At 31.6% G+C, this 14,632-nt stretch overlaps 1 protein-coding gene across 1 annotated transcript; it reads left to right on the top strand.

Moving 5' to 3' along the window:
- On the top strand, positions 1-14,186 carry LOC119838195. Its single transcript, XM_038364045.1, has 6 exons — positions 1-136; positions 7,740-7,876; positions 10,058-10,172; positions 11,369-11,567; positions 12,324-12,486; positions 13,764-14,186. The coding sequence occupies exons 1-6, from the start codon at positions 130-132 to the stop codon at positions 13,872-13,874; spliced, it is 732 nt and encodes a 243-aa protein (XP_038219973.1). The 5' UTR covers positions 1-129; the 3' UTR covers positions 13,875-14,186.
- The last annotated feature ends 446 nt before the right edge of the window (positions 14,187-14,632 follow it).

The raw sequence follows: 14,632 nt of genomic DNA, 5'->3' as shown, positions 1-14,632 counted from the left end.
TAGAACGCACGTATTACATTCCCGAATAACTTTTCGTTATTTACATTTACGATAAGAAATAAGTGAAATATATTGTTATACGATAAATATTAATGTTCGTGTGATGTGAACCTTTGGATTGAACTCTCAATGCCCGGTGAGGAAGTTATCAGTATTTTATTTCCGACTTTTACATCTAATGTTGTTCGACGTTTGTCACGTGAGGCCCAATCAAACTTTAATTACAAGTTTGTAGTTACATTTGCAACCTGATAGGCTAAGTTTGTCTATATTTATAAAAATATTTCGTATTTTGCCGATGAAATAAGGAATTATCTCCATTTTCCGCAAATTAATTAAACTGTCTCGTAATATTTAATTTTAAGTGTATTCATATAATGATTTGTGATTTAAGAAAAATACCGAATCATTTATTTTAGTAGCAAACACTGAATCACAGAGAGCTCCCAAATGAAACCTCATAAATTATACGTTTCAATGTTTATCGTTAATTACAGCAAACATAACAATCTGGAATACGCAGAAATAATTAAAAAATATCTCAAATTTTCCTTCGTTACGCGCTAAAATAATCTTTTGAATTTACTAAAATCAAAGCAAAGATACGTTTCCTTTCCAACAACAACTCCATCCTTATACTATCATATTAATTAGCTTGTTTATACTGAAACTAAAATTAAACCGCAGCTTTCTCCACATCTCGATTATTATACCGCTACGATAAACTAATACGCAATATTTAAGACGTAAAATGTGTTTCTTATGATGTCGATGCTTGCAGTTCGAATGCAGCTTATGGTTCTAATAAACGGAAGTATTTCCAAAAGGTCTTTTAGAGCACGATTACCTCATTCTAGTATTTTTTAAGAGTCTAGCTTAAGGGTAGCTATACTTTGCTACATAAACAAATTATATAGTGAATCTATACTACTATTATAGCTGAAGAGTTTCTTTGTTTGTTTGAACGCACTAATCTCAAGAACTACTAGTCCGATTTGAAAAATTTCTGTGTTAAATATCCCATTTATTGAGGAAGGCTATAGGCTATATATGTACCACGGGCGAAGCGGGAGGCACCAGCTTTTAAATAGAAAAAGAATTATCAAAATCGAGTCATCTAGCAAAAATTTATGATACATGAATATATTATTTTTAAAAGTCTGTTAAAAAGAAACGTCAATCCATATATTCATTCCTATAATAAAATTGATTTGTCAATTTAATAGTAATATTAAGTTTATGTTTAAATATAAGGTTCCTGTTTTATGGAATAACAATTCCAATTAAAATGAATTAATCAGTTCTCAAAAGAATAAAAATTAAAAGAGGTTTATTGCTACTATTTCAATATGATTTAAATAAGCACTAAAGAAAACATAATTAATATCGTTTATTGGGTATAGACAAAAGAACTTTATTTTATTCTCTATCAAGTAGTTCAAGCGACCGAGTGAAATCTAACCGATATTATGCTGCAAAAATATGCTTTAGTGAAGTGAATGCATTCTGTGAAGTGGAAAAAGATGAAAGAAACCAACTAACACGTTTACTGTAGGCTGCTTTCAACTTTTTCTTTTATATTCCCTCAGGTATTAATTAAGATCAATACATGATATAGAAAAACGATACGATAATAGTGTGACTTCCCTTGTTAAACTTGTCAAAAGATCTAATTGTATGCGCTTGTAATTTTGTAATACATGTAAACTAAACTGATAAGACAATCAAAGATTTTTAATATGCATGCTTTAAGACAATTTTCTTGTCTGACTTTGAAAGTTAAAGAAAGGATTAGGGGAACATAGGACTGGAAAGGATAAGATACTGAGCTAAACCAACAGAAAATAAATCATTTAACGCCTGATTGAAAAAAAAAAATACTATATAATATTCATAAATATAATTGGAATAGATATACCTAAGTGGAATCCACGATAAAATCATCCCGAAACATAAATTGAACAAAGCAGACAGATTAATGACTTTTATACATTATTTCAACCATTATCCTTGAGAACGGACGGTAAATTAAAACATCTCTCAAAGTCTTGTCGTAATAAATTTTAAATATGCATACACAACTATTTTGCTTCCATAGCTGTGTATCGAAATATTTATGTACGCCTAAGAATAACATTCAAATAATACACAGTTATAGTTATATAATAGTTTAAGCACTGACTGCAATTACCTGAAACACAATCAATGGAATATTTAATTGAAAATGTGGTCTGTTCATTGTGAAAAATTAAATTTAAGCTAGAGCGAGATGCCACGTTACGACTGACTGACTCTTTGTAGTGGAGGTATACAAAGATCATTTAAAGAAGCTTTGAAGTTCTTTTGTATTGCCTGCCAAAGACATATATCGCCGCTCCACTCAGGTAGGTTATCTAATAATTACTACTAACTAGTAGTTTTATTAAGTTATTCGTTTTTTTAAGCTACAGTTATATTCGAAACAGAGACTCATTCAAAAAAGTTTCTGAGTTAAATGAGTTGTAATTAATACGAGTTTCTTAGACATATATATGTAGATCTTAGAGACTAACCACTGTTATTGTTTTAGGATATATAAATAGTTAACCTTTATTCTCAGATCTACTGACGACACCTACATAAAATAATATCGATCTTAGTTTCATGTGATTTTGTTTAAATTACAATAGTAAAATGAAAATTGAATAAACGAAAAGTTTAAAGGAGGATTTAATTTTATTTCTCTGATAAAATAAAAGGCAAGATATCGTAGTACAAATTAATTAGTTATCATATCTAGTAATATTAATTATCACATAATGAGCTGTTACGGGCAGAATATTTATATGGAAATAATTAATTATTGTAGAATAAAATGTTAGCTCGTGCATATTTAGAAAGTTAGTTTTGAATATATGTTTTTTTGAGCTTTCGATGGAAAGAATTGTATATTTAAAAATAAATAAGGTAACAACATTTTAGCCTCAACTTGTATTATTATAACATATTTCCTGCCCTTTGTCTACATTTGATGTAATAAACCGATCTTATTAATATTAAAACCCTAATGCATCATGCTTTCAGGTAATCTATTTTCCTTTAAAAACATAATGCACTGAAGAAGTAATGAGAAAATATTCAACTCTGTTATTTATTTTCACATTTCAATTTAACCATAATGCAGTAGCTTAGCATATTTAATAATTTGACATTTAAATTATTGCATTTTGAGTATGGTTTGCACCCTTCAGCTAACGAGGTGCTCACCATATTATACCATTCATCCACCATTTACGATTTATATCTCAATCCGTCTCTAAGAAATATTTGAAAAACACATATACATTACACACTTATTATTAGTCAAGAGTAAAATGCTTTACTTTCGCCCGCGGCTTTGCCCGCACGCTAAAAGGAAATTCCCATGAAAATGACAGTAACGACAAGAAAGACAAAGAAACAAACACATCGCATTTGTAATATGACTAAGGATAAATATTGTTTAATATGGCAATTACACCCTGTTTGTGAAAGGAAAATTTTTAACTTGTAGGGCTGCGATACCATATTCTGATTGTTGTTCTCTTAACTACAACGTTTATTTATAAAAATCACTTCATAAATAAACCTTTTCACACGTTCATCTTTGACGAACTGTTCAGCTTTTGTGCCGGTTTTACTCCATATCAGTAGATATGATAAGAGTTATTTTACCTATTTACAAGTATGTAAATAGGTAAAATAACTCTTTTTAGGAATAGAATAAGTTTATATAAAGTTGCATACATTGCGTTTCATTTTAAAATAACATGAACTTGTTCTTTGTAATTGTAGGGTTGGCACGTGGCTGTAATTTATCTAATGACAAACATTTTAATAAAGAGTTGTGAGAGCTCAGCTCACAAAAGATTGGGTCACAGTAACATATTTACAGTGAGTTTCTATTATCACGTTTATTTTTTATACATAATATAGAAAGCAATTTTCCAGATTCATTGTCAATAAAGTCTATATTATTATTTATATAATTATCATACATTATTGTAGTATTCATCTATTTTGATTCTGCTTGTAGTGATGTCCTTGAAATGAAAAATAAGTATATTTATTATTGATTGCTCAGAAAAAAAAAACCAGTAAATTTGAATCAATCAATATCCAATTTACATATTTATAAAAGATAATATCTCTAAATAAATAAAATCAGCTTAATATTTTCCATAAATATCTAAACATAAAAGAGTAAATAGTGTTTTTAAGAGTTATATTTTTATCTCTTCAAATATTTCTTCCCAAGTCTCGTTTCTTCATAAAACAGCTGAGCCAACTATGAACAATCTTAGCATAGAGATAGACAGCAGAGCTTCAAAAAGGACGTATAAAATAACAAAATTGTAATGAACGCGAGGGAAGGCACGTGTCTAATGTTATTCGAACCTTTCATTATTTAGTCTATTAGACATTATTTAGTTTTTAAACGAAATATATATATAATATTTTGTGGTGATTGTGTATAAAGCTTGTATGGAATGATAACAAGACCTATGTAAACCAGACTAAGCTTTTATACCTTAATCTCATACAACCCAAGCACTTATAAGTTAGGCTATATCATTAATTTTTTCGCTGAGTAATAAATGAGTAATTTCGTTACAATTTAATTAAGACACGTTAACGGTCTTTGAATATTATGCTATAAAACTTGTAATAAGCATCTACTTAATTGGAATGATATATAATCGTTACAAATATTATAAATGCGAAAGTGTAATTGTCAACGGACTTCAAAAAATGGTTATCAATTCGGCTGTATCTGTTTGTTGAGTTCGTTACCTTAGAACTTTCAACAGGGTGCACCGAATTTGATGATGACCGACTTTTATTATTTGAAATCTGGTACCTCCTATGCAACCATTTAAATTTGTTCCAATTGGGACAATTTGAGGGCGGAATAGCTTTTTTTAACATTATTTATGTTTCTTACACGTCACCGAGGAGTTATTCTATACTATAATTTTTGTGTCTGGAGACAGTTTTGAGGCTAGAAAATGATATAGTCTACTTTTTACTCACGCACTCAGCATATGACAACTGTAAATTTTCTTTGACCGCGCCAAGCCAGATTTTTTTTTATTTCACCATCGGCAATGGAGCTGGTGGGTCGCCTCGTGGTAAGCGCTACCACCGCCTATGAACATTTGGGAGGCGTAACGTTGTTTGCAGACCTTACGCCTCTCCAAATGGATTTCCGAATTCAAATTGGAAAGGGATTAGGAAAGAATTGATTAGAGGAATAAAGGTAAGGAAAGGGCCTCCTCCAGATATTTAAAAGGATGGAAATATGTTTAACTGATGGAAGTAATCGATATTTTATGTTTAAACATACTTAAATTGTACGTTATATATTTCTCTCAAACACCACATTTAAACCTACTCAACATTCGAACTTTATGCAATTCTTTAGCACCTAACGTTGATTCCATTCAGTACAACAAACACGTCCATAGAATATATATTGATTTTATTTGTTCGACAAAATATGGTCGGAGCTTCGTAAACTCGAGTGGAATATCGATGAGAGCTAACCGTTATCAGACTCATTTGAGATAAGAAATATCGTGCTTTTGTTATACAAATTTTTCGTTGACGTAATGATTTAATCTAGGTACTACCTACATTCAAAATATTAAATCGTATTTATCGTGATTTATAAGAATCTAAATGTAAAAAATATAAATGTATAGATAATTCCTTTATTATTTAATTTTGCGGTATGTGGCAGTCGAGCACGCTTCGGCACGAATTGGGCCAACTCGCACCGGGGAAGTACCACACCCCCACAGAAGACCGGCGTGAAATAGCATTCTGCTGTGTTTCGTTCGGTGAGTGTGGGAGCCGGAGGCCCATATCCTTTTCCTTACCCTTCCCAGTCCTTTCCTTTATTCCTATCGCCAATCCTTTGTTAAGCCCCTTCCAAAAAGTCGGCAATCCATTTGTAGAGGCGTAAGGTCTGCAATGGACCTTATACCTCTCCAAATGTTCGTGGGCGGTACCATAAGGCGTCCCACCAGCTCCATTGCCGATTGTAACATAAAAAAAATAATCGTCATAAAAATTATTATAGATATATAAGTGTATGTTTGTTAGAATATATTTCACGTAACAAATAAATGTTTGAAATTTTAAGCCCAGGTTTTGTTGTAAGATAGCGAAATGATATGGTCAACTTTAACGAAGAAATGAATTAATTTTAGTAAGTGCATTTGGCGCGAATAGGTTTTGCAACAAATATTATAAATATAATATATAGATAATAACTTATGTAGTCAAAATCGGTAAAATGCGTAAATTCATTCCAAGAAATATACACAAACATCAATCATCAGTTAATTATAATGTGAAAAAGTAGTCCAGTAATATTTTATTCACATTGCATTTGCACGTCATTTTAACACAAATGTTTGCATTCCATTTGAAACTCAATAACCGGTATCTATCTCAGAATAACAGTGATAACTGTCCCAATGACCAGTATCCCATACATATCGAAAAGCTCAACCTCATCTATGCCCTCAATCTTATAGATAACAATTACTAGCAAACTATTTGTCGGCAAGGCATTAAAAACTTAATAAACGATTTAACATAAAAATTTATGCTAATTTAACAAATCGCAAGACACTGTAAGCTTTGATAATCAATGGAACAATTAAACGATATCTTGGGACTTAAAAAACTTATTACCTATGTTCCTATATATTATAAGATTTATTTAAGACTACTGTTTGAACTACATGATATCTGCTATACTGTTCTACCAGATACATGCTATTTATTCTCTTTAATAAGTGTGTTGGTCGAATATTCGGACATTACTAAAATCATGACCGCCTCCTTGGTACAGTGGTTAACGCGTGAGCTTAGAACCGAGGGGTCCTGGGTTCGATTCCCGGTGGGGACGCACAAAAAAAAAAGTCTCGGTCTGGCAGGACACAGAAGGCTGATCACCTACTTGTCCTTAAAGAAAATCGATCAGTGAAACAGATGTATATCTTCTGCCCCATACCCCACTAGGGGACACGGGACTTCACTTTTACTAAAATCATGAATTATGAGTATCACAAGTGGTAACAAATCATATAACTTAAGTATTTACTATATTTTCTAGAGGAATATTAACAAAGTATTCTTAATAACGCAACCATTTCAAGAAATAAAGGAATGCAATAAGGACAACATTCATAACATCATGTTCGAGTTAATATAACTTCTCGGAAACTTGCAAAGCATTCTTGGTATTCTGTAAAAGTGTTGGAGAAGAATTTAGCTAGGAATTTAAAGCTCTTAGGTCTTCTTGTAAATCATGTGTTAAATTTAACTATCTGTTTGTTACAATTATATACATATTTATTATAAGCTTTCAACACTGTAAACGATTCGAGTAATTACATTTTCTGTGTGGTGCACATATTTGTCATTTTTTCAAACAATATTTGGTGCGTAAATGCATTATGTTTTCATTATTTCTTTCAAATAATTTCTTTTCTTGTGTTCAATATTGAAAATACATAGGTTCTCGTAGAACTGTCTATACTAAAAATCTATCAAATACCATAATAAATAGTTCCGTAATGAAATAAGGAACCTAACATTTGAATTCACTTTCAACACGAAAACGAAAAATGTTCGAATAACTAAAAGTAGTCTTCTAGCAACGAAATTGCAATCTTAGCAATAATAAAATAAATACGTTTAATCAGTACTAGCAAAACCAGCTATGTGGTCGAGGAAGCAGTCGGTCTGCAGTGCGGTGAGCGGCCTCTCCAGAGGGGAGGACCAGGGTATAGCTGGGGAGCTGTATCCATTCGCTATTGCACTGCGAGTGCGGGTATTACAGGTGGGTACAACACATTTATTTATTTAAATCAAATATAATGAAAATATACAATATAGTGATTAATATAGTACATAAGGTACATATAGTATATAGTACATAAGCGACCTTATCGCTCAACAGTGATCTCTTACAGGCTGCCAAAAATAGAGTATAAAGATAAGTGTAAATAAATACATAACATTTTTTGATGACCTTTTAGTGGGCTGAGGGACTTAATGACTCTATTAGTTAGTAACCAACAAAAAAGTTATGAAATAAAATGAAAAGAAACACAACAATCATCAGTTTCTATTATTACTTTGATTGATATAAGAACTCCACAATCATATTTAAATTAATAAGTGCTCTGTACCTACTTCAATCATTGTAATTTTCTTTCATAAATTCATTAAATGGAATCGAAAAGAGATGTAGCAAATTTAATCCGAATGTAATCCAATTAGTCATTATTTGTACAAAAATACAAAACATTTAGGTGCTCTCATTAAGAAGATTTGTCTTCATGATGGCTGCCTTTAGTGAATTAACCTGTAGTGTATTAAATTTAATTTGTGTTTTTTCTTTCTATTTCATTTTAAGACGACTTATATTAACTTTAGGGCAATAGACCTGTCATTAAGATAATTACCCTATGTATTGTACTAATAAACAAATTGAAGAGTAGACTTATAACATTTAATTCAGCTATTTACAATCCAACATGGTAAAATATTTTATTGCATCTGTGAAATATTTTACCATACGCACTTACCATAAACACAACTTTAACAACAATGGGGCAAGATATAAAGGAATTTCAATTCATAAAACAAAATATATTAAAAAAATATAATATTTTATAGTCAATCCTTAAGCAGACGAAACATTTCGTTTTTCTGCCAATATATTTCACACAAACATTTGAATGCCTGCCAACAAAAAGCTTAAGAGCTTTATTTATTATTCATATAGGTTTATGTAGATGACGATGAAATATTAATAATATAAATTTGACGGGGCTCGTATAAATATGATAAAATTTTACAACTCTTGCCTTTCAAAAACTTCATGTTATCTGGATAAATATTTTGCGTTGATTAGAACGTATTAGACCTGTTGGTAGCTTTTCTCATCTCATCTTATTTCATCTTTCTATGGTTTACTATTTGGTATGCCAAAAATTTAATTGAAGGGGATATTAATTAACGGATATGTTCTTATTACCAATGTCAATCTTTACGTAATTGGCTAAAAAGTTTCTTAAGGTTGTCTGTCTTGTTGCCTTATTTATATACAATTAGAACACACAGACGCCTGATCACATACTTGTCCGAAAAGAACAATCTTCATTGAAACAGATATTTGCTCTTGATAAGATTCTGCTGCGCACCTATTTCGCCCTAAACTCAAACATTATTCATTCAACTAGACTTCCTTCAGACGCGCTTTTGAATTGTCAAAAATATAATTTAAAATCTACCATCGGTTTGGAAAGCTATTTTAAATGAGAAAAGCCGACAAAAAACTGTAGTTGCTCTTTTAAAATCAGATCAACGTTACATTTTAACTGTTCCGTATGTATCATAATAATGAATCCATAGAACTGTCCAGGTTTTTAAGCGACAACATTCGTTGGATTTTTATCTTCCATATTACATTAATAATGCTATAGTTAGCTCTCTGAACTAATATATTTTGAATTTAGGTTTTATGTACACTTATGTATACTTTTCTTACATATACCCATAGGTAATTTTGAAAGAGTAAATTTCTTAATTTACAAAACCGGAAAATTGGTAATTAAATTTGATTATTGCTTCTGGTGTTATACAAAAACACGTATTTTGGTGTGTAAGTCAGTGTTATTGTGTACATATAAAATAGTATTTATTATATTATGTACCGTGACGGTAAGAATATCAATGTTCTGAAAGTAGGCAGCCCTATCGATTCCAGCATAAATGAAATCTAAAGCTAGCACAGGGGTGCAAAAAATAGTAATTACGACCATACTGCTTTTACCCCACAACAAAACACGGTAGATAATCTACCTGGAGTATTTATTATAATTATAATTTGATCTTTACCGTTAAGATTTTCATCCATTGATAGCATAGACCTTAAAATGCCAATACATCCTCCACTATTTACTCGACAATCTACAATTTCATCTATTCCTAAGACTTGTGTCTTTCTATACAGATTGTATGCGGTATAGGAGGCCTAGTTGTGGGTGCTGTGGGCTGGTTGGAAGAGAAACAAAGACCAGTCCTGGGGCTTGGTGTTCCTGCTGGGGCAATTACGGTGCTTGCTGCTGGTAATATACGATTTTTTTTATATATGATATATTCGCAGTCCACCCCGGCTCCGCCCGGTACTTAGTTGTCAGTAAAAATTTTACCATTTTTAAAACTTAGATAACTTCATTATTATAAAACTTAAAGGCAAAATGATTTTGTCCAATATTTTCGGAACATTATAATTTACTTTATATTTTAAATTCAAGCGGGAAACTGTTTAAAAACTGCAATAAAATAGACTTGCTAAAAGTATAAAATAGAATTTATTCTAAAGCAACGGAAATATTACCCACTTCTATAGCTACTGGTGTATGTCTGGACCGAAGTGTCGTAAAATAGTTTTGGAATAGTTCTCATAAGTAGGTTTCCTAGTAAAAGCGAAAATATCTGGATCATAACTTCTGTCCATTAAACTTTATGCTTTTCAACTTATAAATGATATCTTTAGTCTAAAGAAATAAGGTAGACTACTCAATGCCGTTATTTATTGAAATGTATTAAAATTTTACATCTTTTTTAAAGAGTTTGAGTTGAAAACTCATCAAAATTCGAAAAAACCTTCAATTTTTTTTAAAATGACAAGCTCTTTTATAACCACATTGAACTGATTTGTATTAAATGACAAAAATTTAATTAAATGGTAGGGCCATTTAATTAAAATTTTAAACTTCAACCTATTAAATATAAAACTAACAATGATATTTTGTTACTTTCCTGATGTGCATTATGTATTTAAATTCTTTTCAAAGTCGAACATTTATTTACTCACTCAACTAAAACTTCCTTGTTTTATGGTTTTATGTTATCGTCGGCAATGGAGCTGGAGAGTCGCCTGATGGTAAGCGCTACCACCGCCCATGAACATTTGGAGAGGCATAAGGTTAATTGCAGACGTTATGCCTCTACAAATGTATTGCTGACTTTAAATTGGGAAGGGATTAAGAAAGGATTGACGAGAGGCATAAAGGAAAGGACTGGGAAGGGGAACAGAAAATAAAATGGGCCTCCGGCTATCCCACTCACCCAACGAAACACAGCAGTATTTTATTTAACGTCGGTCTTCTGTGGGGGTGTGGTACATCCCCGGTGCGAGGTGTCCCAATTCGTGCCGAACTACCTTATAAGCACCTTAAGAACTTTTTTGGAATACACCTATAGCATAAAACGCGTGAGCGTCAGAGACTCGGGATTCCAAAAGCTCTTAATTCCACAGCACTATCGGTGTACTACAGCCGAGGTTTCGGAGGTTGGGTCTCTGCTCGCACTCAAACCTCAAGATCCTGGGGATCACCTTGGAGAGTTCTGGGCCCTTCACCGTGCGCAGCAGTTCCCTTGACTATATTATGGATAGCTGCTACAGGAGCTCATGTAGCCATGTTCACGTTTTGTGTACGATCGCTCATGAATCTTGGGTAAGTTGACCAAATTTTTTAACAAGGAACTAAACAAACAGATTCCATATTTACAGCCTTATTAGCAGATGTTAACTTTAATTAGAAGTCTGGATAATTATTAGCCATTGATCATAATGAAGCAGTCTCCTGACATATCATCCCCTTATCTTAAAATGTTAAATCACAGAATCTATATATAACAACAGTAATAAGTATACACTGTGCTAACTATATAAAATAACAGTCCCAAACTTAGATTGAGATTTTAATTGCAGCTGGTTACCAATACTTAGCTAGTTGCGGACGAAACGTTCTCCAAAAATCAATGTTTCCAAATAAATCCTAAAAAATCCTCAGCCGGTTATTGAAACAGTTGTCCGCGCTATTGAGTGTGGTTTTCAATTTCCTTTTATAGAACATTTCAAATACTTCTTTTATATCCGTTTGCAATTTTTATTCGTATACAAAATTCAGAATAGATGCATGAGAAAGTGATTTGCTTTGTTATTTTAAATATTCATGTTTGAAAATAGAATTGACAAATATATTTTAGAAATCTAAAACTACGATACATTCATTTATTCCAATATGAAAATACGCCTTTACTAACTTTCATGCACAACCGCAATTCTATAGGAAGATAAGGATCTATTGACATTTTCAAAAGCTGGGGTGAACTTCGGAAATCAGATACGCTGTCTTTATGTTCCTTATTTCTCTTCAAATTCTCTTTTCTCAATGGAGAAAACAACTTTTAATAACAATTCTGTACAGGTGCGGTACAAGAACATGTATAGGTGTAGCTGTAGCTCAACTGACCTTCTCCATAACTACATTAGCTACAGTAGTCTACATGGTGCACCTAGATTTGAGGTTTGACGCGGCGCTGTCCCCGCCCCGACAAAATGATGGACAGACCTGTACAGCAGTGTCTATGGTACGTAACGTTATGTTTTCCTCTGTTGCAGCTTATGATAATATTAAGATGATATTGGAAGTCTGACAAATATGGACCAAGATTTTGTAAAACTCTATCCATATAATACATTTAAACGGAGAGTTATTTAGACGTTATAAATAGGTAGTAATGCTATTTTGTATTAGCTAAACGAATAAACTAACTGACCAACTTTAATAAGAATCGTTTTCTTTTAGGACATTGTGTTAAAACCAATTTAAACAATACACAATATATTTAGCTTCAAATCGTTAAATGACCTTTAGAATTTAATCACCGCTTGGAAGAGTATTTCCTACATATATTATTTTCATCCATTTATTATATCCTAATTCTTCATAAATAATTATCCATAACGTTTAGTTTAATTAAGTTTAGTTTTTTACACACATTCAAATGTGTCTTAATTTCCCAAGAAAAAAGTTCCATATAACAAATGACCATTACCAGTTAAGCAATAAATCTACACATCCACGCCCTGGAGACGCCCTAGCAAGGTGAAAGCACATTAATTAATTCCAAGCGTCGCACGTGATCATCATGTTAATAATATTATGCCTATCAGCGGGAACTTAATTACTAATGGGCGTCTCTAAAACCTAATAAGATACGTGAATATTTCTTGGAAATTAATAAGATTTTTGCTTTGACGTCTCGGAGGAAGAAAGTTGATATTCCTTCTCTCATTATATCGCGTAATAAAAGTACGTAAAGAATAAAAAAAAATGCTACAAACTGAACCTTCTGTCATTTTAAAGATATCAGCATAAAAGATAAAGATATAACCAAAAGTTTTCAAAAATATCAGGGGACTGAGACTGAGATTGGGAAATAAGAAATATCTGAAATAAAAAAAAAATCTGTACTCTGAGGAGGCCCCCTATCCTATTTGTTTCCTTTCCCAGTCTTTTATTCCCCTCATCAATTATTTATCCTATACTTTTTAAAGTCGGCAATGCATTGGCATAGATGAAGGACCTCTGACGATGTTCATGAAGGGTGGTAGCGCTTACCATCAGGTGGATCACCATGACCAGCGCAATAACTGTCGACTATAACATAAAAACTTAATACTATAAAAGCAAAAATACGAGAGTGAAATTAGCTTTATCACTGTTGAAAGTCTTGCAACATGGTACTTACCTAAAATCCAAAAAATAATCAGAAAAATAAATTAAACAAAGATAAGAATCGATACTAAATATTACAGACAATATGATATCATAGTTACTTAGTTAATGAAATAATTTCTACAGGTTCCATTGACGTCGATTGCGGTTAACAGTGGGTATAGTGGGGAAGGTGCGCCTGATAGCAGTCCTCTCAATAAGGAAAAAGATCCGCAGCCTCCGGAACCGCCTACTTGATGTAGAAATACTGCCCAAGTATAGAAAAGTGTACAGTTAACCTATAATTTTTATCTTTATATGACAGTCTGTTTTATAATCGATGTTCATGGGGACAGATTATAAAAAATAAAGATTTGTCAAGAGAAATTGTGACAATTCACTCGAAACCGTTGGAATAAGTTATAGGTCAACATGATCTAATATTTTGTAAGATTTTATATGGACGTCACTTCATAATTCAATGATGTTTAAATGAACAAATTTTGGTTATGTGTAAAATATTTCTAACACTTTTAATAGATATATATCTAAATAATAAAGATTATTAGTCAAAATATTTAAATAATCGCAAATAAGGGATCTCTTTACCAAAGTAATTTTTTAGATTTTTCATTGTACTATTACTATCTTATGAAAATATTTTTGTACTTGTTTTTTATTATTAAGTGTTTATTACTATAATTATTTATATTCTGAACTATAAATGTATTCAACAAGATCTTTTGCTTTTCAAACATACAAACTACAAATTACATTTATCCTAATATTTGCTGAATGTAATCAAAGAGTCCAAAACAGTTTCTTATGTTGTAAAATAAATTACTTCTTCCAAATTTATCAATTAATTTTTACGAAAAGTTCCTAATGTAAATAGACGTGTTTATGTAAATACTATATGTACAAAAAAATAAATTTATCAAAAGCTTATTTCAAGACACGTTCTATGAAATGCTATTAACTCGGCCGCCAATATTTACTCAGTCTTGAAAGATCGT

The sequence above is a fragment of the Zerene cesonia genome, chromosome 3 (genome assembly GCF_012273895.1).
Source record: "Zerene cesonia ecotype Mississippi chromosome 3, Zerene_cesonia_1.1, whole genome shotgun sequence".
Classification (NCBI taxonomy): Eukaryota; Metazoa; Arthropoda; class Insecta; order Lepidoptera; family Pieridae; genus Zerene; species Zerene cesonia.
The sequence above is the reverse complement of the archived record's forward strand: the minus strand, read 5'-3'. Positions and strand labels throughout refer to the sequence as shown.

What these genes read in the sequence shown, in the direction of transcription:
- LOC119838195 (XM_038364045.1), top strand. An exon ending in CGATCGCTCATGAATCTTGG is followed by an intron (nt 11,568 to 12,323) that starts GTAAGTTGACCA and finishes AATTCTGTACAG; the next exon opens with GTGCGGTACAAGAACATGTA. An exon ending in CCTGTACAGCAGTGTCTATG is followed by an intron (nt 12,487 to 13,763) that starts GTACGTAACGTT and finishes TAATTTCTACAG; the next exon opens with GTTCCATTGACGTCGATTGC.